Source organism: Carassius gibelio, chromosome B8, assembly GCF_023724105.1.
Source record: "Carassius gibelio isolate Cgi1373 ecotype wild population from Czech Republic chromosome B8, carGib1.2-hapl.c, whole genome shotgun sequence".
Lineage (NCBI taxonomy): Eukaryota > Metazoa > Chordata > Actinopteri > Cypriniformes > Cyprinidae > Carassius > Carassius gibelio.
Genome location: NC_068403.1, coordinates 16,582,468 through 16,609,086, shown reverse-complemented (window position 1 = coordinate 16,609,086; position 26,619 = coordinate 16,582,468). Strand labels below are relative to the sequence as shown.

At 36.3% G+C, this 26,619-nt stretch overlaps 2 protein-coding genes across 4 annotated transcripts in view; both read right to left on the bottom strand.

Moving 5' to 3' along the window:
* The window catches only part of specc1la (sperm antigen with calponin homology and coiled-coil domains 1-like a), a 30,238-nt gene extending 20,486 nt beyond the window's left edge, over nucleotides 1-9,752 (bottom strand). Inside the window, exons 1-4 of one of the 2 annotated variants that reach the window (XM_052563938.1) lie at nucleotides 9,432-9,752; nucleotides 1,143-1,308; nucleotides 903-1,056; nucleotides 462-793 (exon numbers count right to left, since the gene is read on the bottom strand). In XM_052563938.1, the coding sequence (XP_052419898.1) occupies nucleotides 462-793; nucleotides 903-1,056; nucleotides 1,143-1,271 (615 nt within the window). In that variant the 5' untranslated portion in view covers nucleotides 1,272-1,308; nucleotides 9,432-9,752. Of the gene's footprint in view, nucleotides 1-71; nucleotides 133-461; nucleotides 794-902; nucleotides 1,057-1,142; nucleotides 1,309-9,431 lie in introns of those variants that run through there. The other variant, XM_052563939.1, reaches the window with a different exon arrangement.
* A 1,388-nt stretch (nucleotides 9,753-11,140) lies between these two features.
* The window catches only part of LOC127963966 (breakpoint cluster region protein), a 38,991-nt gene continuing 23,512 nt past the window's right edge, over nucleotides 11,141-26,619 (bottom strand). The window contains exons 7-24 of one of the 2 annotated variants that reach the window (XM_052564073.1): nucleotides 26,559-26,619; nucleotides 26,428-26,480; nucleotides 26,117-26,257; nucleotides 23,329-23,454; nucleotides 23,051-23,212; nucleotides 22,824-22,943; nucleotides 22,601-22,676; nucleotides 22,345-22,449; nucleotides 22,185-22,259; nucleotides 21,040-21,137; nucleotides 20,698-20,817; nucleotides 17,482-17,541; nucleotides 16,258-16,367; nucleotides 14,294-14,433; nucleotides 13,963-14,097; nucleotides 13,765-13,870; nucleotides 13,330-13,492; nucleotides 11,141-13,191 (exon numbers count right to left, since the gene is read on the bottom strand). In XM_052564073.1, the coding sequence (XP_052420033.1) occupies nucleotides 13,102-13,191; nucleotides 13,330-13,492; nucleotides 13,765-13,870; nucleotides 13,963-14,097; nucleotides 14,294-14,433; nucleotides 16,258-16,367; nucleotides 17,482-17,541; nucleotides 20,698-20,817; nucleotides 21,040-21,137; nucleotides 22,185-22,259; nucleotides 22,345-22,449; nucleotides 22,601-22,676; nucleotides 22,824-22,943; nucleotides 23,051-23,212; nucleotides 23,329-23,454; nucleotides 26,117-26,257; nucleotides 26,428-26,480; nucleotides 26,559-26,619 (1,941 nt within the window). In that variant the 3' untranslated portion in view covers nucleotides 11,141-13,101. Of the gene's footprint in view, nucleotides 13,192-13,329; nucleotides 13,493-13,764; nucleotides 13,871-13,962; nucleotides 14,098-14,293; nucleotides 14,434-16,257; nucleotides 16,368-17,481; nucleotides 17,542-18,844; nucleotides 19,306-20,697; nucleotides 20,818-21,039; nucleotides 21,138-22,184; nucleotides 22,260-22,344; nucleotides 22,450-22,600; nucleotides 22,677-22,823; nucleotides 22,944-23,050; nucleotides 23,213-23,328; nucleotides 23,455-26,116; nucleotides 26,258-26,427; nucleotides 26,481-26,558 lie in introns of those variants that run through there. The other variant, XM_052564074.1, reaches the window with a different exon arrangement.

The following is a 26,619-nucleotide window of genomic DNA, read 5'->3' as shown; positions in this document are numbered from 1 at the left end:
ATTTCATAGTATGACTTTTTATCTCACAGTGGGACTTGCATCCTTTATTTTAAAATTTAGTGAACAATTACCTTCATTTTTTTCCTCTGAGGAGGAAACTGGATTCCCTAAGTAACCATATCTATGAAATTGCTAAAGGAAACAAAGCATGCATTGCATTACATTTTTACTGTGAATGTGCAATAGTTTATGTAGATAAATAACTATTTTTTTCAATTACAGTAGAACTGAATATAGATTTAATTAGTGATTTGTTTTGCTGCTGAACATTCCGTCACTGAACATTATGAAAAAATAAATTATATTTCACTTTGGATGCGAGACTGCAGTCTGAATTTAATGTGTGTGTAATTAAATGTTTTTTTTGTCTTGTTTTGTTCATTCATAGTCAGAACCAAAAACAGAAGTAGGACATATCGAAATGATCAAGCAGCAATATTATAAAGTGAAGTTGATCTAACCTCAGGCAGTCCCAGCTGAACCCTCATGTCCCTCAGCTCACCCCGTAGCTGCAGGATTTCCACGTCTTTGCTCTTGGCCAGACCTAACAGATTTTTGACTTTGGCCTCCAGGGCCACTTTATCACTTAGCTGTCCGTCAGACTTTGATTTGCTCATGCGGCTCTCTGAGTCTGAGGTTTGGGCCAGTCCACGGGAATGCCTGGGCTGGGCTCGATCAGAAGCACCAGCGGATGACTGCTTCTTACTGCTGGAGTTTCTGGAGTTTCGCAAACGATCTCGTGAGGAGTTCGACTCCTTGGAGGCTGTGGATGACGTCCGTTTGCCAGATGGGCCTTGTGGAGAAATAATGTCAAATATGAGACAAATAAACAAAACAGTAGTCAAAACAATGCCTAAATATTTATTTGGTCATTGGTTAAATTAAACAAAACATTTAAATACCGGAGGTGGTCTTGGTCTTTGTGTCAGGGTTATTAGTGTTTGTTCCGCAGGATGTGGAGTTAGAAGAGGTTGATTTCTTGCCCTTGGCAACACTGCTGTTTGTCCCTGCACTGCTCCCAGCCATAGCAGCTAGAAGATCATCATTGCTTTTGACCTGCCAATCAAAGATGAATAAATCAACAATAACAGTGACTTAAATATTAGTTTAAGTTGTTAATCTGTGCAAGAGGGTGATGTTACCTTGGAGAGCGGAGCTGTGGTAGGGCTCTTAACAGCGCTTTTGCCGGCAGAGGTTCCAGCTGTCACTGCGTCACCTTTACCTCCTCCACTTGCTGCCTTATTCCCCACGGCCCTGCCTGCCTTCTTCATACTGCGCTCGCTCCGGGTGATGCATCTACCCCTCAGTCTGTGCAGAGATAAAAAACATTACACATTTACATTATAATTTAGAGATTCACTGTGACTGAGTTGAACTAAATGAACAAAATGGCAAACATTTGCAACCATACTCAGAGGAAAAAAAGAGATAGAAGAAATAAAAGGTGGAAATTTCCTGAAAATATTTTTGCATTTAAATAAGTTTCAGTGAACCAGTAGTTTCAAAATATAACATTTAAAAAGGCAAAACAAGATCTTTTTGTGTGAACAATCGGTTCTTCTGATCTGATTTGAAATTATATTACCCTAGGAAATTTAATTAGGTATTAAATTCAAAACTTGCTGTTTTTACAAATATTTTACATTTGAAAAATGTTAAAAACATTTAATGCTAACAAGTCTACTACAATTAAAAAACTATATATAAACTATATATAAAAAAGTCAGAAACATTATTATATTATTATAACTATTTTTTTAATAGTTAAAACTATTTAAATAAATTGCATATATCAAAGCTTTTTTTAAATTGCATAAATGTTTTTCAATACATATGACAAACATTAATACCCATTAAATTATTACTTTGCATCTGGCACATTTTAAGCTAGATATTTATAAAATTTATAAATGTATTTAATCTAAATTTATAAAATAAGATCACAATGTTTACATGATCTGTATATCATACATTCTATAATGATTATTATTATTATTGAATTATTGTTATTCTTGCAAAGTGAGGGGAAAAAAAAAACTGCCTTGGAAGTTTTCAGAAGGAAATGGAGTCTATGCCTGTTCACTTCCACCAGGGGGCAGAAGGCACTACAATAACAGCTGAACAGCACATGCACCGCTGGGCTGAAGGCTGAAAGCAAAAGTTCATCCCTGAGTGTGCATACTATCCCACCCTTTGTGCCCTAAATAGTATTGAAAATTACTTCTATCACACATAATTTAGGATGGATAGTATGCACACTGGGACGCAGGCCATGTCTTTCCTAAAGCTAGTTTATCAGAAACAGCATGCTGGCAAAACTAACATGATGCAGACTGATGCTGAAGCTCTGATTGGCTGTAATGACAAGGATCTGGCTCACATGTGCTCCTAGTGGATTAAAGGGCCAGTGAACTAGGCGTAGAAGCACAGCTTGTCATCAGCTGGGCTTGAGGCGTCACCATGAGTTCACAGAAGAGCCTGCCGTCTGTCTGCTGGGGTGTTGCTCTCTACTGTATATGCTGCTGATAAACAGTGCCTTAAAAGGCAGCAAAATCTTGGATGTGTTCAAGACGGTATCTACATAATACCAGAGCTGCCCATCTGCACAACAGGAAACCTTTCTGCTTATTTTATCACTTTATTTTTATAGGCAAATTCCAAATGAAGAGTGCAAGCATGATCTCAGACTCATATGGTTCAAAGAAACAGATTGCAAGTAATGAGAGGGCAACAAGGTAGGCTAATCATTCTGGGCATTGCTCACTAATAGTTCCTGGAGATCAGAGCTATTAGATTCTATTATAGAAAGAACATCTGAAGAGCATTAATGGAGCCTCATTATATCACTATTCAGCTTCAAAGCAAACCACACCACAAACAAACCAACAAAGGACACAACATTCATGAAAACCGGATCTCATCCATAAATTCTGTTATCATTTATTAACCCTCATGCACTTGAAAACACATTTCAAATAATTTTGAGTGATTTTTTTTCAAAGAATCAGCTGATTTGACTCAAGTTTAACTCACTCATCAATGATTCAGTCAAAGGATTTAAAAGGGTGTGCATTATTATTTTTTTTTACTAATTGGCCCAGAGTCAATTATTTAGCTTATACTACAGTCACCACACATCAAGACATCGATCAGGTGATATATTTCAAGGCATTTGTCTGGTCTTGTGTGTAGGATTGTTTTATTACGTTCATCAGCCAATGAGATTCAAGCATTTAAAGGCCCGAAGTATAACATAATATAATATTATCCCATTTTTAATATAAGCAAGTAGGGATGTAACGATTAACTGCCAGCCAGTTGAAAATCAATTTTCAACTATTTGACGATTTAAATCGGATGAGATACTAAACAAATTGCTATTCATTTAGGGGGAGGTGTTTATATGAATGTATGTCTGAAGGGAACTTACTGCCTTTAGAAGAGTTAAGATGGTATTTTTTCTTTTCATCTTGCCTCTCATAATAAAAGTTCATAAGTGCAGCGCTGTTTTGTTTACTGCAAAAACAATGGAAATGCTTTTGGTGCCACCTGCTGGCAGAGAGTGAATCTGAGTCTCGTTCAGCTTGCCGCAGTTTCATACAGATATTTTTATGTATAGTTTCACAAAGCTAAAGTCAAACAATTCTATTTTTGCTTCAAAATTTTTAAATTGTACAATATAATTTAGATTTTAAAAAATTTAAAAGATTGTAAAAAGTTGCATTTATGCAGCATCTTTTGATCATGATTAAAATGCAGTGGTATAATTTAGAATTTGTCTTAAATCTAATTTTGTTTAAAAAATAAAATAAAATTGTGAATTGAAATGAATCGTGAAATCAAAATCGTGAATCGAATCATGAGTTGAGTGAATCGTTACATCCCTATAAACAAGACTTTAGAAAGGCTACAACTACAAATGTAGCCGAAAGCAATGACATAGTTCAGTTAATTAATAATGATGACTTCGATTTCAATTTATCACACGAAATAATGCCTTCAGAATACACTGAATAAGCATCATAAAAGTACATTATATTCCATCCTCTGTGAAGCTTGAAAGCTGAAGTCCCCATTCTGTAAGTGCATAAAAAGAGCAGCCAACAGAGTCTTCAAAATAACTTATGTGTTCTGCTGAGGACAGAAAGCCATACAGATTTAGGCTCCAGTATTTTCCAATATGTTTTGGAAAGCCATCATGAATCACATCTTCGATTTTCCTACTCAGTACTCGGCACTTGTTTTTGGACGGTGCAGATCTTTCCAGATCGTTCATTTAATGGATCCCCATTGTCCTCTGGAGCCTGATCATAGCGATGCAAAGAGCCTGTTCCTCCTGTCTCTCAATGGAAGAGAAAATAAGGCCTAATATCTTACAGCTGTTGCGAGGTAGGGGGCGGGGGTATGTGGGAGAACGTTTGCTCATTTCCAATTTACAGACCCCCCAATGAAAAGAGACTTCAGCACACATTCCCTTAAAGGGAGAGGTTCAGAGCACGACTCCAGGATTGATTTTTCTTTTCAAAGAAATGCTGCGTCAGTCTTCCAGAAACGAAAACGAAACACTCAAACATTATTGCAAACAAAATGATTATATATGCATACAATTAATAACAATGAAGCCCAGTATTATAACAAATATTATACAGTATATAGAAATACGAACTATGAGTATATGAGGTTTAGTCCAAAGTAAGCTGAGATGACATACAAGACAATTAACAGACAATCATCTACTCATCTGGCAAACTCCTTACACTACTATCACATGTAACAAGTCACACTCTTAAAAAGACAACAAGACTAAGCACTTTGCCGTTTTGACACCCAAATTCCACTACGGAATAGCAGAATCCCACCCAAACTTCGGGCACTGACTTAAGACTCACTTCCTTTAACAATAACTGGATTAATTGTGCCGGAGGAAAATATTGTATATTTTATTTGTATTAGTTCATCCTTTTTATCCTAACAGTTAACTTATACATGATATACATGATTGCCATCAGTTGAACATGGCGGTATCAGATGTAAAGCTAAAGCACAGGGCTTGACAATAAGGGCTGCCCGATGGAACGTGCATTTTGAATCACATTGTGTTCTTGCGCTTGAACGGACGTGATGTAAAAAAAGAAAACGGTTTTGGTAAATATCCTCAAAAGTAGTCTATGTCATGTCTTTAAGTCAACTTAACCAGTTGAGAAAGAAATAGGATTTGTATAATTATATTAGGGCCAAAAAAAAAAAAAAAACACCCACTACTCTTGACTGAATAACTTTCGTAGCTTTAAAAAGAATTAATCTATATTTAATTTATACCATGAAGAACATGCAATGTAATTTTACATATGATTATTAATTTATGCACTTGAACACATACAAACCTAAAAACCTAAAGCACTGTTTAATTTATATTTGTTCGGTTTATTTGTGCTATTGCTTGGAAATTGTTCATTTGTTCTTGCTTATCAACAGTTTATTTTGGTTTATTTTTTTCACTTTATATTTGTTAGACTAGTAGTTTTTGCTGTGGTATCTCTGTGGTGGTAGTTTTCCTTGTATTAAAAATTTTGGGGTGATGTGAGCTTATTTATTAGAATACAATTTAACATGGGTCAAAAACAATGATAAAAACTTTTTTTTTGCAGAAAAGCCAGTGAAAAGTTGCAAAGCACATTTTCCCATTCTGTGTGTGATACGGAGTAAAACGGCTTCTCAAACGAGAAAAAAAAAGCAGTATGGGAATGCACTAATAAATCAATTTATCAAATCAATATATTAATTTTGATATCATGGTGACTTATAATAATCACGAAATGATATAAACTTGCTCATTGGTTGGTCAAATAGTTGACCATTCTGACTAGAATAAATGAAAACTACCCCTGTTCAAAACTTTGGGATCATTAAAAAAAAAAAAAAAATTCTAAAAGAATTCTTTTATGAAGAATAAAAGATACAGTGTGTCTTCCAAACCTGGCCTCAATCTGACCCCGCTATAAAGTGAACGTTAAGAGGTGCTGACAGAGACTCAACACTAACACTACCAGTCAAGCCCTCAAATATGAGTCACAGCAGTGACGTATATCACATACTGTGAATCACATACTGATAGTGAAATACATCTATAACCAGGTAGGCCAAGGCTTCAAGGCCAGAATGAAAAAAAAAGAAGCATATGTGCGGCTGGAGTTTTTTTTCCTATGCTCTCCTTACTTCCTGACTTTGGCATCGTTTGCTGTCAGGAGCATGCAGGATGAGGTCAGATTATGAGGTGTGTGCTGCATGTGTAACGCTAACACATGATTTATTACTACAGTGAGGTCATCATAACACTGTGGACCCTGCCTATTAAAAAGACACACGTGACATGAACTGAGGCTCCTGGCTCTTCTGAATAATAACCAGTTTTGATACCTAACTTGGATAATGGCATTTGGTCTAATTGACAATTATAATTGTTTCGGCCCTTCAGAAACTAGGCACTCACAGCCAAAATGGCCAGTAAAAGGTGTCAATGTGCAGAGAAGTGACTCCTGTGGCTATCTTTGTTTAGACTGTCTTTGGGAATGCATGTCTCAATGGAGTTTGTGACAGGAGCACTAGGATGGCACTATTTGTGTAGTGCTCTTCATCCGAGCGTGATGGGGGTTTTGGAGTCCTGCCCGGTGCGGTCAGGACGTTTGTGTTTGGGTAGCCTTGTGGAAAAAGTGAGGGGGAATATGCTGTGGTCAAAACTCAAAATAATAAACAATATTTTTATTTTGTGAGTCAGTGATGCTAGTACTTCAAAGCATAACGCATCACAGTCACATTCGTTTAGAACAAGAATGAGCCCTGCCTGTATGCCCCAAAAACTCACTGAACTTAAATCCTGCTCCTCATTAATATTAAACGTGAAACATGAATGACAAGCGTTCCCTGGATGCTGTAGGAAATATCTTTCAAGTTCTGGAAATAAGATACTATTTGTTCTTAGTTTTATTCTTTCAGCACAAACTTGCTTCCACTGCTCTGCTTGGCTGTAATTCTGCAACATTTTTTGATTTTAGCGTGGACAGATTATTTATTGCCCAATAGATTTATTGTTTATCCCTGAAATCTTTTACATTATATGTCTTATTTAATTGTAAGGTGATAAAAAGGTGAATGGTAACAGCTTTCCCATCCATCATCATTTTCAGGGGTTAAAGCAAAAAGAAAAAAAATCCTGAGCCTGAAATGGCAGGGCAGCACAATCGCTGTGACAGCTTTAACATCTGAAAGGATACTATGGCAAAGTTATTGCTTTCTTTATTCAAGCTGATTTTCTTTTTTCATGAATATATGATTGACCTGAAATATTAAAGCGGTATCATACACTTGGAAATGTATGAGCTTTATCACAGTCTACCAACACTAGGGGTGTGACAATAGACTTAGCTCACAAAATGAGACAAAATACAGATACTTGGTTCACAAGAACGTGACAATATTTGAATAAAATTTAACACATTTTCTATGACAATATTTGTCTTTAAATTACAAAAAGTAAAACAATGAAGTTGTATTTAGAAATATTTTAACTAATCTAGGGCTGTAGTTTGGTAATCAAGTAATCTACTCATTATTTTGACAATTGAGTAATCTGATATTTTTTTAGTAGATTTATAAAATGATTTACGTTACAAATCTAGTGAGATTAATGCACACTGTTTTTCCAGATGCAATTAAAATTCACAGCGTATACAGAGGAAGAGTTCACAGATGAGCTGCGCAAGACATGCACAAAATATGATCGTGGTTTTGCCAGTTTGTCAGTGAACAACGGCTGTGTAGTTAATGCCGCTCTATGTGAAATCACGCATGTGTAGAGATTTACCGCTGATTACAGAACCGGCTTTACTGAGAAGATGCACATTAAATATCGCATGCGATTTATCATTCAGCCCTAGTATTTACAGGCACTTTTGATCAATTTAATGTGTCCCAACATTTGAATGATGGAAATGGTAAAAAATAAAAAAAACCAACAACAACAGACAGACAATTAAATCACAGTTCTGCTCTTGTAATCCCTATTTTCCAATTCATCTTTTATCTGAAACACTACTCGAATTGCACAAGAACTTCAAATGCTGTGAAATGTCTGAACAACATCTTGCTCCTCCAAACCACAAATAACACATCTGTTGGCAATCTTCAAATGCAATAAAATTAATGAGCCCATCCTTTAGTTGTGTTAGCATACAAAATTATTATTTTTTTGGCCTTATCCAGAAACCTAAAAGCACCCTTGAACTTGACACTCAGAGCAAGGGTTATGAAGCCCAATAAGAATGTACTGATGGAAGGAATGACACGAGGGGCATCCTTTTCCCACACACACTTTGAATCATCTCAGCATGGCCTCAGTGTTTCTACATGTGAAGCCATACGCACATTGCAACAGAAACCCTCCCACTGCTTCAGCTCTAGGAATGTGTTTTGTTTGGAGGCCTTTTTGGTGGTTTATTAGATCTTAAGAGGATGGCCTCCAAGAACTTTTTCACTTGGGATGACTGTCCTGCTGAAGCCAAGGATCGAGAGCAGGCCAAGCAGGCTTTAACTCTTATTGCATAAGTCCCATTCCCCAAACACAACTGCATTTGGGATAAATAGTATAAGAAGATATTTTTCCACAAACTGAAAAAGGCCAAAGTAAAGGAAAATGTCTTGCTCTGCATCAAAATCACTGTGAGGTTTTCTCTCCTCAACACATCCTCTGGTGTTCTGTCATTTTAGACAGAGAAACAAGAAATCATGGTTTGAATTTAGCTTTTTTCCACATTTGGAAAGGTATGAATCTTGGTGACTGGCACTTGCAGTATGAACGCATATTTGTGAATTGATTAGAAAAGGTTAAATGGTATTTAAAAGTCATTTGTGAACTTTGCTACAGGAAATGAATGGTTAAAATGGAAGGGGAAAAAAATTAAAATACAAAGCTATTTGGGGGTAAACAAAGTAGGTAATGACAATTTTTACATAAACTCAAATATAAAAAGAAAATCTAATAAACATAATAAAAAACTGTTTATTCAGTATATTGCATGAATGTTTTAAATCAGAAGGAACCTACTAATAGTACAAACATTTGAGGGAAACCTTAGCTAAAAACCGTCATTTATTTCCCAGATATGACACATTGATTGACATGACATATCAGGGTTTGACTGTCCAGTTCGCGAACTACAGTAACCATCATCCCTCAATGGTTCATAACAACACGAGAAACATAAAACCCGGCTAAAATAAAAAAATATATGATAAATTTATGCACCCTGCGACATCCTCTTTCATCACTCAGTGTTTGTCACATCATGGTTGTGAGTTTACAGGCTAACCGCTAATGCTAACAGGATGTGCTACTTCAACAGGATGCGAGGTCAAATAAATGGCTCATTTATTACCTTGGCTCCCTCCTTTCGGTCTGTATAAGGGTCCGTCTTCTGGGTAGTGTTCAAATGTTGATAACAAAGGATATTCCGGAGATTTGGGTGGTGTGGCATCGTTTCATGCTAAACTGATGGCTGGCCACTGCATACAGCGCGACTGACAGACTATAGACAAACACACACACACAGTAGATGAAATCACCACACACACACACACACGCACGCACACTCTGCGCCCGCCCACCACATGTGTCCAGAGTACAGCTGTGCAGCATGAAATATTAATTCTGTTAGCTGCCTGGAAACTACCTGCATTAACCTGCCATACTAATACATATCTAAATCTACTACAGTAGTAGTCTATAAGTTATGCACAAACACGATAAACTGTCCCGATCCCTCTATCATAACTTTGCCGTCTTCTTTTCTAATCTGACTTGTGTCTGCTCTGTGTCTTAAATTGCCAATCATTTACTCGAATGTATCTCATGAGTCATTGGAGGTAAGGATGAATCATTTCTGGACTGAACACAGCAGCATTAGCCATAATACACTTTGACATTATTGAAAAGCATTCAGATGACTAAAGTCTATTATGGATATGGATGGGTGCTTTATCTATGTTGTTCTGTCCAAAGCACACATTGTCGATTTTAATAATTTAGTACATTACAAAACCTTACTGGGTTACATGTCTGGAAGTGGATATGAAAAGTAGGACTTTACACTTATAAGGTAGGAAAAAGCTCTTTAAAATTCGGAATTCTTCAGTTTTGAAGGAAATTGTCACTGAAAGGCCACCCATCAATAGTTTTAAGGTCAATAGGATTAAAAAATAATTATTGATTATTTTTGTAACCTTTATTAATTAAACTGACCAAAAGTAACAGTAAATACATTTATAATGTTACAAAGTATTTATACGTAAAAAAAATGCTGTTCTTTTCAAAGAATCAAGAAAAAATATATCAGGTTCCACAAAAATATTACAGTAACACAAAATTCGTTAAATGTATATAATGACCGAGTACATCATAAATTCCTCCCAAATCACTACGGTACATTCATAATAAATGATAATTTTATACTATAACGTTAGCCTGTTCGGGTCGTCACCTCTGCGGAGTAACACAAACCTGCGTGAATTGCCATACTGTACTCGGAGAAGTAGCTCCTGTTATTACAATGTTATTCCGCGGGATGCGTGAGGTACTGTTTATTAACCACAAGAGCGCCAAAATGTACAAGCAGCACAACTATTTTTAAAATTGATAATAATAAGAAATGTTTCTTGTGGACCAAATCAGCGTTTAGCATAATGCTGACTCGAAGGATAACTTTTTTTTTTAAGGTGATCAAAACTTTGAAATTATCTTAATTTGTTTAATCAGCAGGAAAAACAAGAATATTAAATTAGATTTTAATTTTTCATTTATTTTCCATGAAGCCTGCAATTTTGAATTCTTGTTACCAATGTGTGACTAATGTCTATATAAAACTTAAAATCCTGATTTGTTTTATTTAGCCATTTTTAAGCATTCAATGAAAAAATCAAATATTTCCCAAAACTGACAAATAAAATTTGTTCCCAAAATTGTTTGCAGATTTAGCCTGAATTAAACTACCATTCAGATGAACTTACATTCACCATAAAATACGGCAAAAACTTAGTTTCTTATAACAGATGGACATGCTTGGAACTGCCTATTTTTCATTAACATAGATTAATGTTAGAAAATGCTTTATTAAACATATCAACAAAAACATGGGATCTGTAATTATCATTTTAACCAACTTTAAATGTATTATTCATCTACTTTGTACAGAATCACATGGCCACATTTAATGTTACAGGTCTGCCATACAATAGCATTGTGCAGTTTCAATATCGTCCAGTAATAATAATAAATGAAGTCTATTGTTTCAGCATTAGAGCTCCAGGAGAGGAAAGAATGCTGAACGCAAACCAGTGTGTCCTAACGTCTTCTGGGGAGTAATGCTATCTCTTATTGAGGACTGTTTAATGTACTTGGCCATCGGTCAGATAAACACAGAACAGTCAACGGCTCTGTGGAAACAAGAGGATGAAGGAGTTTATTGTGATCCATCTCCTTAATCCACACTGTGCCATATTTATCCATATACAGAACATTTCCTCATCATGGAAGCTGGGTTGTAAAATGGCAGCCAGGAATATCTTCATCAGTATACAGCGTGTAATGGACCAAATAAAAGAAAGAAAAAGGAGGAATGGGTACAGCTGTAATTCAAGCAGGAGCTTCATAAAGGGAGTACAGATTCCAGAACATACAATGGAATAAGAACCGAGAAAGGCAATGATTTTCAATACAATTACAGGAATGTCACAGGAAATACACAAGCCTAAGCAATCTGTCGCACAATAACTAAAGGAGATCTCTAAAAGAAACAAAACAACATGCCTGCATGTTACATGACATCCTAATAATACACAACCTCTCCTTTGCTCTGAACAACATAATACAGATATATGCATATTAGCCATAATTATCTGAACAATTTTACACAGACACTTAACAGGACAAGATAACGGCAATGTTCAGGATCGCAAAATGCTTGCAAGTTTTGTGAACAGCAAAGGCCAAAAAAGTTTTACATTGTGAAAATATAATGAACCCAAACGCTTAAACAAAAAAATTTACAGTGTTTGAATTAAGTAAATTTTTGCTATTTCTTGAATACAGAAAACGAATGTAGCCGTGAAATTATTCTAATGGAGAACACCTATATCAAGTTGAGTCCATCAGTTAGAGTTAATCATTTCCTATGATACCTTAAGTGATATAACGATTTAAAACTATTTTATGTTTTATTTCCTAAGTTATGTGAGGTTTCCAGTTTAAACAGGACTGAAAAATAATGTGGTTCTGTATAGTCCTATAATATCATATGATTTGACCAAAGTGCGCTGTATTGTTTTAATATCGGCTCGGTAATCCAATATTAGTTGGATTTACGCGAGATAAAACAGAGAGATGTTTTCATAAAACAAAAGGAATGTTCATACTTGGGAATCATGGGAACGGTAAACTATAATTGTGTCGTATATCCTTTTTAGGTTTGAACCAATATGTTGATCATAGTCACACCTTGGTTAAAGGACCTCGCAATTTAGTTCTCGGTGTTGTGTTTTATCCAACAGAAAGGGGCCATATAAATGTTCCTCCTTATGATTTGCGTATTCAGATGTTCCGTAGCCCTCGCCACGGGAAGACATAAATCATAGGTGAGCAAAATGTCAGCTCAAATAAAGCGTTTATGGAAAACTGGAATGTGTAATTCTTTATAAACCCACAGTGCTGAAAGGAACAAGAGAAAACGCAAGAATAACATTCACCTTCCAGTGATCTGCGAGAAGCTTGGCACTCAAAGTGTGAGCCCCCATTCAGTCAGAAATCCTACAATTGATGACGGTGAAAATAAGCAACATAACGTGTATGTTGAACATTACTCTAAGTGCTTGTAACAGTGAGCCAATTTGAAGATATCAGACTGCCTTGTCATTCTTCACTAAAGAGATACTGTGTCAACAGAACGCTACTGATGCAGGGAATTAACTCCGCTTGTAAGATTTCAGTGGGATGTTGGTGCCCTCCATTGGTCGCATGCTGAATCAGTCCCAGTGCATTTCACACACCATAATGCATCAAACCTCCGTGGAGAAAAGCATACTCTGCCGTTTACTATCCGGAGTAGGGATCGTCTCCAGCTGCAGGAAGTACAGTAATACCTGGACCTACAGATACGGAGAGGGACAAATACATCAACATCAACACAACTATTATTTTGTATGTGACCCATTTTGATGCTTTCAGACTTCAAGGCAGGTCATATCAGAGCTCTAGTAGTCTAGAACATAGTGTATGTGTGTTACCTGAGACATAACCTCAAGAGACCAGCTGTCACTCATAGAGATCGGCTGCGTGGGATTGGCTGGAATTTTACTGTCCTTTTCAGAGGGGCGAAGGAGGGTCGGGCCGAATACTGTGGCGAGATTGTGGAAGGACATCTTGTTGACGATCTCATTCTCAGCAACCCTGATGAAAATAAGGAAGAAAGTTTCAGTCAGCATATAGGTCTTAAATAAATGTGAATGGTGCCTGCCTGCCCCTAAAAAAGTTACTCATTTTGCTTATTTAAGACTGGCTGTAAATTATGGGGTTAATTGTGATTATTCTATGCTGTAGCTAGTGTTTTAAGTGGTTTCTTCTGGTTCTAGATTTGTATCATATTATTGCAAACACCAGTTTAAATCTAGTTTCACTTAGGAATCATGTTACTGAAATAGTTTGATGGGATCCGACTGCACCTCTTCAGATGGTCCAGTAGAAACAGGAAGGTCAGGAGGTTGGGTTCAGGTAGAGAGAGCAACAAATTGAGCATACAGCTTTCCTTTGCCACACTGTCTGATAATGCTGAAGAAAACAAATAAACAAAAATAAATGATTAACACAAAGGGTTTTGAATAGATTATTATACATTAGAACTTAAAAAAAAGACAGCTGACCAATGCCTTCAGTGAAATTTGTGTAGAGTTCGTCGGTGAAGAGGGGCTCAGGAAGCTCTCTGAAGTAAAGCTTCAGCGTTCCAGCGATGGCATTCACGTCCATCTCACTCATCATAACTGAAACATCTTTATTATCTGTTAATTCACAAAAAAAAAACTCATTTTTAGCCATAACAACAACACATATAATATTAAATATATAATATATTAAAATACATGTAATTCTATTTGAATATTTAGTTTAATTCCGCTTTAATATTTTTTACATTTAATTTATTGTTATTTAATTTAATTGTAAGTTCATCCCTAGAAGAATTCCTGAATTACTTACTGGCCTCAAAGGCAGCTTTTAGGGCCTGGATGTCTGTGGCCACACCAGAGACGCGATAGATGCCCACTTCCTCCATCCCTCTGCGCTCAATCTCTTCTACACACTGTCTCACAATAAGAGGCACTTTGGAGTGCTCCCGTCTAAGAGCAACAAACACACATGAGTCAATAACCAGCATCTGGAAAATATATTTCAAATGATTTGTGCTCATTCTTTGGGGTATTAAAGCTGTAAATACTATGACCACAGAAGATTATGGGAACAAGCTTTTTGTTCAAATGAATTTCATGGAAAAAATTAATTTAATGTTTTATTTTTAAGGCATCATTTTCTTGGCACATTTCTGTAAGTAAAACAAACAAACAGCATATTCTAAGAGCATCTTTATTTGTTCACTATGAATGGAATTTCTTTTCCGCTGTATCAACGTTCTCATAGCCTATATTTAAACCTCCATCTGCATTATCCTGACACGGCATTCAAATATCCCAAAATCAACATCTTAATGAGACCACCTGAGAAATTTTTTTAACAAAAATCTGTCTACCATATACTCCTCCCAAAACTGTCAAGTTAAAAAAACAAGCATTTTTAAAGGACAAAATGAATAGCTGTTAAACTGTTGAGCTACAAAAAATGCATATCTGAGAGTCTAATTCCTAAATCCACAGTCCTGTTTTTATTGCAGTCCTCTGAGGGGAGCCCTTGGCAAACCCTTTCCTTTAATAATCATTTCTTCCTTTTCTCAGGAAGTCTATAATGGGGTTGTTTTCTGTTTTCCTTTAAGCTTTTAAGAACCCATCTGACGGAGAACACCTTTCCTCAGCTTTATTAAAAGGAAGTCCCCCCTCCTTATTTTTATGAGCCCTCATTTGAGTCATGTGGGTCTAGGAAAACACTCGGAGAAGGGTCCCTGTGTCCTCTAAGTTATGGGAAACATGGCTGACAGCTGACTGGTGTTGCTCTTGGATCACTGAATCACGACTGGCAGTCTGACATAAAACTGGCATAAATGCTTATGATACAATATAACTATATTAATCCTTAAAGGGATAGTTCACCCAAAAATGAAAATGTGATGTTTATCTGCTTACCCCCAGGGCATCCAAGATATTGGTGACTTTGTTTCTTCAGCAGAACAAAAACAGAGATTTTTACAAACAATTGCAGACTGTTAGTTATATAATGCTAGTGGATGGAAATCCACAACGTTCTTTTGAGACTGTAGATAGAGTCTCAATGGTCCACTTGAGAGAACGGCGGCAGTACTGCACTAATATGTCTGCGATCTGCCGTAAAGCAAGAAGAAGAAGACGCAGTGCCATCAGAGGTAAAAAACTGTTCAGTTTCTCGCACAGACAGATCATTTTGTGTCTTTACACATCAGTTTATCGTCACAAGCAGCAAGGTTTAATTTGGTTTTGTATGTTTCTTTTAGTTTTATTGTGTGTTTTAGCCGTGATTCCCATCCACTTGCATTATAAGACTTACAGACTGCAACGGTTTGATTTAAAAAATCTCTGTTTGTGTTCTACTGAAGAAACAAAGTCACCAATATCTTGGATGCCCTGGGGGGTAAGCAGATAAACATCACATTTTCATTTTTGGGTGAACTCTCTCTTCAATATAAGCGCAAACAGTAGCCTTTTAAACAGTCATTTTTGACTTATACTGACATCTAGTGGTGTGGATACAGCACTACTTAAATACAAGTTTTCAGTTTTGAAAATATCCAAAAATATGTGGTTACAGAGTGAAAATAAGTCATATTTAGCTTTTATAAGGCTACTAATATGACAGGAATCATATAATGTGACATATTTCTTTACTGAAATGCTATTCATTTTCTTCTCTTTTAAAAGGGAAAATAATGTAATACGTTTTTTTTTTTTTATTATTAAAACTGTGTATAGTGTATTTGTATCAGTCATACACTGGATTGACTGATTAACTGGTTGACTCACTTAGTAACAGCCCCGATTTTGACTCCAAACACTCCGGACTGTTTCCTGGACGGCATCCTCTTCAGACTGAACTCTCTGCTGGTAAACCGCATCGACAGCTTGACCTCAATCTGGAAAGAGTGATGAATGTGCACAAAAACATCTCACTGATGAGAACAAAACTACTCAATCCAACCTATCTAGTAATCACAAATTAAATCACTGGAAACTATGGCCATCAGTTTAAAATCAAGCCACATGACCATGATAATCCATCATTGTGCTTCATATTGCAAAAACTTGATGGCAGACAAATGATTGTTATATACTGATTGAAGAATGTTAACTGAAAAAAGTACAGCTCTGGCTAAAGAACTCAATACTTTTATTCAGTAAGAATGCATTAAATTGATCTATTTTACATTGTTACAAGAGATTTCTATCGATTTCTCTACTAAACTAATCCTAAATTTTTTTTAATAATAAATAAATTAATAAAATAAGTAGTGCAACTGTTTTCTATATGATAAGAAATGTTACTTGAGCATCAAATTAGCATATTAGAATGATTTGTGAAAGATCATGAGATTCTGAAGACTGATGTAAAAATTGACTGAAGTTGCTAAATATTTAGCTTTGCCTTTACAGGAATTTAAATTACGTTTTAAAAATATATATATAAAAAAACAAAAAAAACAAAAAAAAACAGTAATTTTCAATTGTAACAATATTACTGTTTTTTTTACCAAATTTTCAAATAAATGCTGCCTTAAACAAATGAAACTAAAAAAAAAAAAAAGTAAAGCGTCCTGACCCCACTTTTGAATGATACTACAGTATATATAAATAGACATAGACACACACAAAAACATTTCACAAGTTAGTGTAAAATATATATGGGAAGTTTTGAACAGGGTCATTTATGTAATTTTAGTTATTATTCTGACAAATGACAAGTACTGAAATGTATCTGTTATACCACTTGTAGGGCAGTAAAAATACAAAAACCTTTTCTACATAATCGTATTTACATATCTTTACATATCTATAGTATATATAGTTACAAGATATCAAAATTTCAGTGTTCAGCAATGATACAGCAACATATATTATTCACTTCCCAGACATATCCAGATGATCTTAATCAAGTGTGCTGGCCTGTTTAAATATAAATGGCCATTTATATATGAATTTATTATTAGTAACTGTGTTATTATTGTGCAGGATGAGTTTTGTCCCACTGACCCCATTCATGCTGATAACTGTCCTCTGCCAGTCTTTACCCTGCAGCGCCTGAGGATCCAGCTGTGAAAACAGGGACAAATGTCAATCAAGAGGATAATCCTTATCTGAGCGTGACTCAAACACTGAGTCACCTGCTAAAAACGGCAGCTCAGTAAACACTCTACTGGAAAGTATCTATATTTCACAAAAATAAATAAACAAATGCACTGAGCCAGGACAAATGAATAGCTGCCCAGACACACAGTACATTATGTGAATGATGCAAACCAATGCACAATGCTATTTCAGCTTAACTGAAACAGACAAAAACCTAAAGAACAGTAACATCAGTACAGTTTCCCTTCTTTATGATATGTCCATCCTCCCCATTTTTATGGTATTACATATCGTCCACATAGTCATAGTTGTCAGCATTAATCTGGTGACAGATTCTGTTCTAATCATGTCTCTAATACCAGGGCGTCAGTTTGTATTTATTGTGGTTTGCTATGGGTGTTGTGATAACATGAATTACCAGCTTGCTGCCAATGGAAAAACTTGTATTGATTGGTTAGCTTTACTCATGCCAAAATATCCGACTTGTGTAATTCGAGGCAACTGGTGCACTCGTACATGGTGAAATGCAGCAAAAATCAACGTCATATTTCATATGTTCAGAACACATCTGGAGTCTTTTGTATACATCATGTCATCATGGGCTAACTCATTGACTTAGGCTGTGTCTAGATTCATGTGTGATGTTTAATCATCAGTTTACACAAAAATATTAAGCTGCACAACTATTTTACTATTTTTAACATTGATGATAATAATAAGTATGTCTTAAGAAGCAAATCAGCATATTTGAATCATTTATGAACTATGTGGCACTAAAGACTGGAGTAATGCTTGTTGAAAATTCAGATTTGCAATCACAAGAATAAATTACATTTAAAAAACATTTTTAAAAGCATTGCTTTTAAATTGTAGTTTCCACAAAACGAATGCAGATTTAATAGCTAACTGTAACTTAACTTTGACTGTCCCAAAAACACATTTTGACCCCCAGCGGTCCCTTGCTGCCCCCTGGAGGTCACCAGTTTGTAATCACATGCCATACACCAGTTTTTTATTTCTTATGTACTCCATCAATAAGTCTCAAGCCGTAATATTTTTCAGATCACTAACAAATAAAACATACCCTACTTACCAAACCAACAAAATGCTGACCAATGATAAATAACCTTGAAGTGACGGATAGCTAAATCCACATCAAACAATTCAAAATCTCAATTCCTAACCAGCCTGCTTAACAATATTCATCTCAAACCAAATAAGTTTATTTCCTAAATCTCCACGCATGAGGACTCAAGGCTCTTGTTACCTTCTGCCTGAGAAGCGTGCTGCGAACTCTACCCCAGAGTCGAGCCCCAGTGCTGGGACCCCTCCTGAGGCCAATGTCCACCTCCTCCTCCTCCTGTTTCTCCTCTTCCTCCACCGCACAGATGCTAATCAACTCTTCCTTCATCAGTTTACTGCTCACAGGCTTTATTCCACCATAATGCCCTTCACTATCCTGCATCTGCTCCTTTTTTCCCATCTGGCTCAGGTTCCTCAAAGAATGCTACTATGTTATTGACAAGAAGCAGCAGGGTACAGGAACAGGAATCCCTCTCCGCTCACAGAAGCACAGTCCAATTTCGATCTTCTAGCACAACGGCCAACTGGCGTTCCATGTCACCCTGAAGCAGTGCATTGTGAATGTCTCTGATATATTCTTGAGTTCACACACATAGCTTCCCTGACGGAGCTGTCACACAGATGGAGCGCTGGGATTAACTACAGAATCTCCTCCCACCCTGATGATTACGGCCCAGTGTGGCAGCTGACCTACCAACAACACATTCAAGACAATTTCAAGGGTCCGTTCAAGTGCTTTTCTGCGTATCAGCTAAGAAATGTGCCAGTTCTCATGTTTAGGGCAGTATATGTAGTATATATCCTGCCATGACAATCATTTGAGAAGATACTGAAAAAGTCTGAACTCTATGTGAACAGATATAAAGGATCTTGTTTGGAGTGTTTAGACTAAACAGCTGTGATCTATATGGTCTGTGGCCACAGAAAAAAAAAAACAAAGGGTCATGTGATTAAGACAAAAGCTTTCATTTGCTGATGCTGACTTGAACTGAACTCATCCGTAGTTTCCCACCTGCCTCTCTGGGACTCTGTCAGCGTGTCATGTCCCACTTTCTCTTTGGAGCATTTCCAAACAGCAACACAGTCCTTCTAATCCCTCTCTAGCACAACACCTAAGCATTTCCCTAAAGCCGGAGCTCAGGTTTCTCTGGTGACACGAGCACACCACCGCATTATCCACCTGAACAACTTACCCGCTTTGTCCTGTTCATTGCATTAGGAATTAAAAATGTAAATGCTTAGTCACTATGGATAAGCAGGTTATAGATTGCTTGTTTTATCCTGGGATTTATGATTGATCAATAAAATCGATAACGAAATAACACAATTTCCTAATTGATTACTTGGATTTGTGCACAGAGTAACAGTGTCAGTCACTTCACAATAGTGAAAATGTACTTCTATGGAAATGTATCAAATATACTGTATAATTGGATTAATTCAGTAATAAACACAATTTTTTAGTTGGAGATCTACTAAAATACACTACTATTAAAAAAGAGCACTGTGAAAGTAAGTCTGATAATATGCTAAAGCAAAACAACCGTGTTCAACAGTGTTTAAAATGAGAACAGGTGATATCTGAGCTGTTAACTGTCCAGTGTTTGTTGGTGAGGACATAAGCAGTTCAAAACCAGTCATAAGTAGCACGGCTATATTTGTAGCTATAGCCAACAATACAGTACATTGTATGGGTCAAAATTTTCTTTTATGCCAAAAATCATTAGGATATTATGTAAAAAAAAAAATTGTAAACTTCCTTTTGTAAATATACCAAAACTTGTTTTTTGATTAGTAATATGCATTTCTAAGAACTTAATTTAGACAAATTTAAAGGCAATTGTTTTGCACCCTCAGATTCTAGATTTTCAAATAGTTATATCCCTGCCAAATAATGTCCTATCATAACAATCCATACATTACATCAATGGAAAGCTTATTTATTCATATTTCAGATGTATAAATCTCAGTCTTAAAAAATTGACCCTTATGACCAGGGTCACATATTTTGAAATATCATATAATAAGCAGGCAAACCTGAATCTGTCCTTTGGCCATGATGCGATCCATGTTCTCTCCATCATCCCTGCACTGTTTGACCTTACTGTAGCACAGCAGTCTGAGGGTCTGAGAGCCCTCTAGCTCGATCTCAAACTCCTGCCAAAAGAGAGTCCAACCTCCATTTAATCACATTGTTCAACTTGCATTATAATGTCTTTTTATATTTAAAGCTGCAGGGGTGTGATTCGAGCTCATCTAGTGGGATCGAATTTGATCGTAGCACAAGGATTAATTATTCTATCCGTCTCTCAAATGCCCTAGGTTTCTCTAAATGTTTCTGAAGGCAACTAGGTGCCGAGGATGGGCTGCAGTTCTGACCTCATTCCAGTTTGGCTCTGTGGTGTCTCTATACACACGAGTTTTCGCTTTGTTCACAAAATAGCCGAACGAGTCCACCTCCAATGTACAGTACAGATCTGGAGGGGGAGACAAGAGACAACAAGCCACTTACATACAAAACCATGATCAAATGTTCATTTTTTTGTTTGTTTTATATGATTCAGAAATTGAAAGTTTTTTTTCCACACGGGGATGGGCAGTACGTCCAAAATCCCAAATAACTATTACAGTAATTGTTACATTTTTACAAGTATATTTTAATACACATTTTCTTTTTATTTGATATGCTTAATTCTTGTGTAGAAATTACTGCATTAAAAATTTTAGAAAAAAAGAATAATATATAAAAAAATTAAACAATTATTTAAATGAATAAGCAATCAAGAGCAGCTGTCAACACTGTATAACATTATACAATTCTTATTTATTTACATAATCCTTCAGAAATGTGGGGGTGGTAAAATGTTTTAATGTTTTTGATAGAAGTTTGCTCAAAATACAGTAAAACAGTAATATTGTGAAATATTAATAGTCAAAAAATGAATTTTCAGCTGCCATTACTTCAGTCTTCAGTGTCACATGATCTTTCAGAAATCATGCTAATTCTGATTTGGTGCGCAATAAAGGATTTATAAGAAAAATGTAAATCTTTTGTATAAAAAGTAGCAATTTAAAAAGCTTACGGACTTTTCACTGGTAGTGCATATAGTCTAGTTGTAAGAATATATTTCTTTACTTTTAATGTGAAGAGCTTTGGGCTCTTATTACTTATCTTTTTATTGTCACCATGGTATATACAGTAAGGAAGATGTTATTGAGGACAAATCCTACAAGAAAGCAATGAACGAGCGAGAACAAAGAGATACATCAATTAGTGATGGAGCGTTAGCTTTAAGAAGGAACGCAGTGTTCCCTGTTAATCCACCCATCCCACAGCTGCTCATAGACAGAACTCTGCCCAACAACAGCAGGGAGCAGGTCAGGTGTTTTCATGCATGTGCGCACATATTAGGGAGGCATTCAATAATTTAATGATTACTGTGAGCCGGATTTCATTCCATCTAATTGTAAGTGCTGAAAAAACACACTAAACTAGGTGAGACGTCCCGTGCCAGACAACTTACTCAAGCTCTGTTTCAGCCCGGTTGCAGAATGAACAATCACATTTAGAAAGCCATACAGCCCCGTGGATTCATCATCTAATGGGAGAAAGAAAATACAGTAGAAAGACATCAAATATAGACAATATAGATCTTAATAAAACAAAACAAAAAAGGCACTCACCTTCTTTATTGATTGTCAGAGGAACATTGTGAACTGTCTGGAGCTTCACGCAGGAGTTGGTGAGCATCTGCAACTCCAGGGAAGTCAAAGAAAAACTCTTGAAACCTGTGAGAGAACCAAGAGGGACTCACTCAGTGAAGTTCGGCAATATCTGCATTTAACCAGTAAGTGACTGAAGGGAAAGAGCAGTTTAAAGAGTCCTGCTGTGATTTTCTTGGAAGGTAGGAAGGTTTCTGCGAGGACCAGCGATGCTTACACTTTTTCTGCTGTTCCCGAATGATCTCCCTCCATTCTTCTCGCTCGTAATCAGATGAAATCAGGAACGTATAGCCCTGGAATACACAAATAAAACACAGGAAATAAGAACTTTTGGGAGTGTTTTATTTACATTTTTTAATAGACTATATTAAAAGTCCAATGTTAATATGTTTTCTTTTGGGAAATTTCAAAACATGGAAATTTGCCTGGTCTTGATTCACCTTGCCGTTCCTGTTGCTGACTCTGAAGGCCATGCATGGAGATATGAGCAACAGCAGAGATTCCTGTTCGCACAGTTTCTTCTTGAGACGATCAAGGACTTTACCTCTTTTACAAACTCTCTGAAAACATGAGAGAAAGAGAGGAAGGAGGTGAGAAACCATGAACACAAAACTGAGTGTTTAATATTTAATCCACTTTATTTATTATTATACTATATTTAATCTACCTTTTCTCTCTGAATCTCGTTCTTGATCTGGGAGATCTTGACCTTCATAGCATCGATCTCCTCCACTGGTATCTGGGGGACCGGCGAAGACTCCGATTCATCGATGGTCTGAAAGGTGACGTCAGCTAGTGGGATATACCACTTACAGTCATACTGCTGCCCCTTCCTGAACACAGGAAGAGCCAGAAACCAGAGGTCACAAATTATGATAAAGAAATAAAAAACCCAACTTTGAAATGAGGAATGTTTCTACAGGTGAAAAATAAAGGTAGATTGACTTGCCCTCCGGTTTGTTTCTTCAATTTGGCGCAAAGCAGGAGGTCGGTAAAGAGGAAGACATGCCGAAGTTTTCGTGCCCCTTCTACTAACTCCACCATAAACTGGTCTCTGAGAAGCTGTCGATTCTTTAAAGACATTGAAAGACATGTAAATCTAACAGTTTCCATATTTTCATTTTATATATATATATATATATATATATATATATATATATATATATATATATATATATATATATATATATATATATATATATATATATATATATATATATATATATATATAATGCACATCTATAAAACTATACTTTGTCTTATAATACCTTGACATTAAATTATAGAAACTACTTAATGCTGCTGTGCGAGTGTTTTAATACAAGAGACTGATGACAAATTCGACATCTTTTCTGTTCTGACCAACACAAATAATCACTCTCTTTGTATATTTTTTCCTCTTTTGGAAAGTTATAAATTGCTGTTGTGGATTTTTTATATATATTTGTTGTAGTTTGACACTCTCTGCTTTTGTGAACTCTGGGAATGTGAAAAGGGTTTTTACCAAAAACACACATAGTTTCAACCGTTTACCAATAGGGGGCGTTAATGTGTTGTTCACTGCCCTGTGAATCAGAGGCAGTCACTATTTTGCCTGAAGCATAGGGTCATTTAAAGTAGGTGAGGAGGAAAACAGCCAATGAGAGGCTCAGACTCATTCACTCAGATGGAGGCATGGCACACTTAAGAAACTGCGCTATGGTGGGTGAGTCACGGGAGCTATTTTCACGATAATGATGGCAGCCTGAGGGGGTTTCAACCATGGACAAGCGCGGCTCGATAGGATGAAAAAAGTGTGCTGGGTGAGATGATTTACAAAAGGCAGATATTGATGGTAACTACCTACTGTTTGTCAGATTAGAGGAAAAGTGTTAACCTTAAATGAATTGAAAACAATATATTCCACTAAAAAAAATACTAAAACTAAATTTTGTCCTTAAAATAGCAAAGCAATATCAAAGTTCTGTACAAGATGTTCATCTCAGGTCATTCTTTACAACTGGGTGTGCATTTGCACTCTTGGGTGACCGAATCTTCCCCTAATTGAAGGGTGTGCGGCATATGTGAAAGACATCTGCTCTTTTCATGGTCTGAATGTCTCTGTGTGTGTGTGTTGATGCATTCAAAACAATGGCTATGACCTGTGACCCTGGCTTCAGTGTGTGTGTGTGTTTATCCCTTATGTCTAAACTTGCATTTTTTTTCTCCCAAAGTACACCAGGATTTGGCCAACATGATATACGGGTGCAGTATTGACTTTGGCCACATTTAGAGACATCTGCTAAAACAGCCGAAGATGAGAAGCAGCACATGGCCACGAACTGGAAATCCATCATCTCCATCACAATAATTAAACAGGACATGGACCAAGATACCCTGACAAATGATAATGCAGTGAAGTAAAATTAGTTTCTTTCTGAACAGGCATTGTTGGACCTCTAAATGAAAATGTAAATGTGCTGTGAAAGATATTTTCAATATTATTCTATTATTAGGTTTTTGGTAATATATATTCTGTTTTTTGTGATGTTTTTTCATTAAATGATCATATTAGAATTGTAATATTTATTTAGAATGCTTTATTCTTGAAAGCTTCTGTTTTCAAACATTCCATTTGGCAGTCTTAACAAAAAGATATTTAAGGCCTCGTGTGTCTGGCAAAGGCGCATAGTTGATGTCGAAAAAATGTATTTTTGATGAATGCTTTCTTGTAGGATTCTATAATGATGTTTTATCATCAGTTCCTGCAAAGTGATAAAAAATAAAAACATCTTAGTATAATTCTTTACTGGAATCATGATTAAGCTGGGCTGTACTGTTCCCCAGCTTATGTCAGACATCCCTTTAATAATTATAATAATAAATGATTGCTATCTTTGAATTGTATCTCGGCATTTTCTTCAATAAAAATGCCTGGCATGTCCACAAGCCTACAATCAGAGAGTCACTTCCCACACAGTTTTCCAGTAATCTGCGAGGAAGTCTAATGCAAGCTCAACTGAGTTCAGAGGGGTCGGGAGAGTGTGCAAATACACATTTGTGTTCATTCTGACGCTGGAAAGGGTGTTGAGATGCTTCTCATTTCATAAAAAAAGCAAGGAGGAAGGGGAACAAGAAGGTGGAGATGATTGTATTGTTGACGGGACACTGATATACATTTTTACATTTGTCGTAAAAATATTACTAAGGGTTACAGTACAAGAGTTTATCAGCAAGGATTTTTCTTGTGGCCTGGACCCCTTGAACTCATACACATATTAATAATTACTTTCAAAAAGATTTTTAAATATATTTTTCAATGTAAACCATATATATATATATATATATATATTTTTTTTTTTTTTTTTTTTTTTTTACATAAATTATACCCATAAAAATAATTCATTTTTAAAGGAGCCACTTTTTAAAGTCTTAATAAACCTTGCTTTGTCATAAAAAGACACCATGACATTTTGTCTTCAGAGTTGTTTATCTTTCATGTTTTTTTATATTTATAGTATTTTATCAGACTTACAGAGATAGTTCCCCCAAAAATGAAAATTCTGTCATTAATTACTCCCCCTCATGTTCTAAACCCATTAGACCTTGGTTCATCTTCAGGACACAAATCAAGATATTTTGGATGAAATCCGAGAGCTTTTTGACCCTGCATTGATTTGACAGCAATACAGCTACCATGTTCAAAACCCAGAAAGAGAGAAAAATGTCAGGTCTGTCACTGGGCAGCACTGACCTCTCCTTTCTTCACAGTCATAGACTGACGGCGGGGCGTGATCTCCTCATTAATGCTGGAGAGGAAGTTCTGGGAAATGCGGAGGGCATCCTGCAGGAGGGGGTGATCTGGATGACTGGATGGGGTGTGCTTCAACAGGTCCTGAAACACACAGACTTTTCAAATATGGCAAAACACGTGTAAGGTGTAAATAAACACAGCCTAAGCTCATCCAAATAAAACATCAGCATCGTTACACCACTAACATGCAAACATTCTCACGTCAGAAAAATGATTGGTTTTCTTTTACATGTTCTTTTAGTTTTACTCACGTGGAGGACGAGGGTACTGCGAGTGACTCGATCCACTGGTTTATACAGCAGCGCTGAGAACGAGTGAGGCAAAAGAGTGATCAGAATACTAAGTGGTGAAAAAGGACAGTAAATGTGGAAAAACGACTTACTTTCCAGAGAGTTCTTGGCATTCTGATCTTTACTCTCTTTAGCGCTCTTGACTTTCAGATT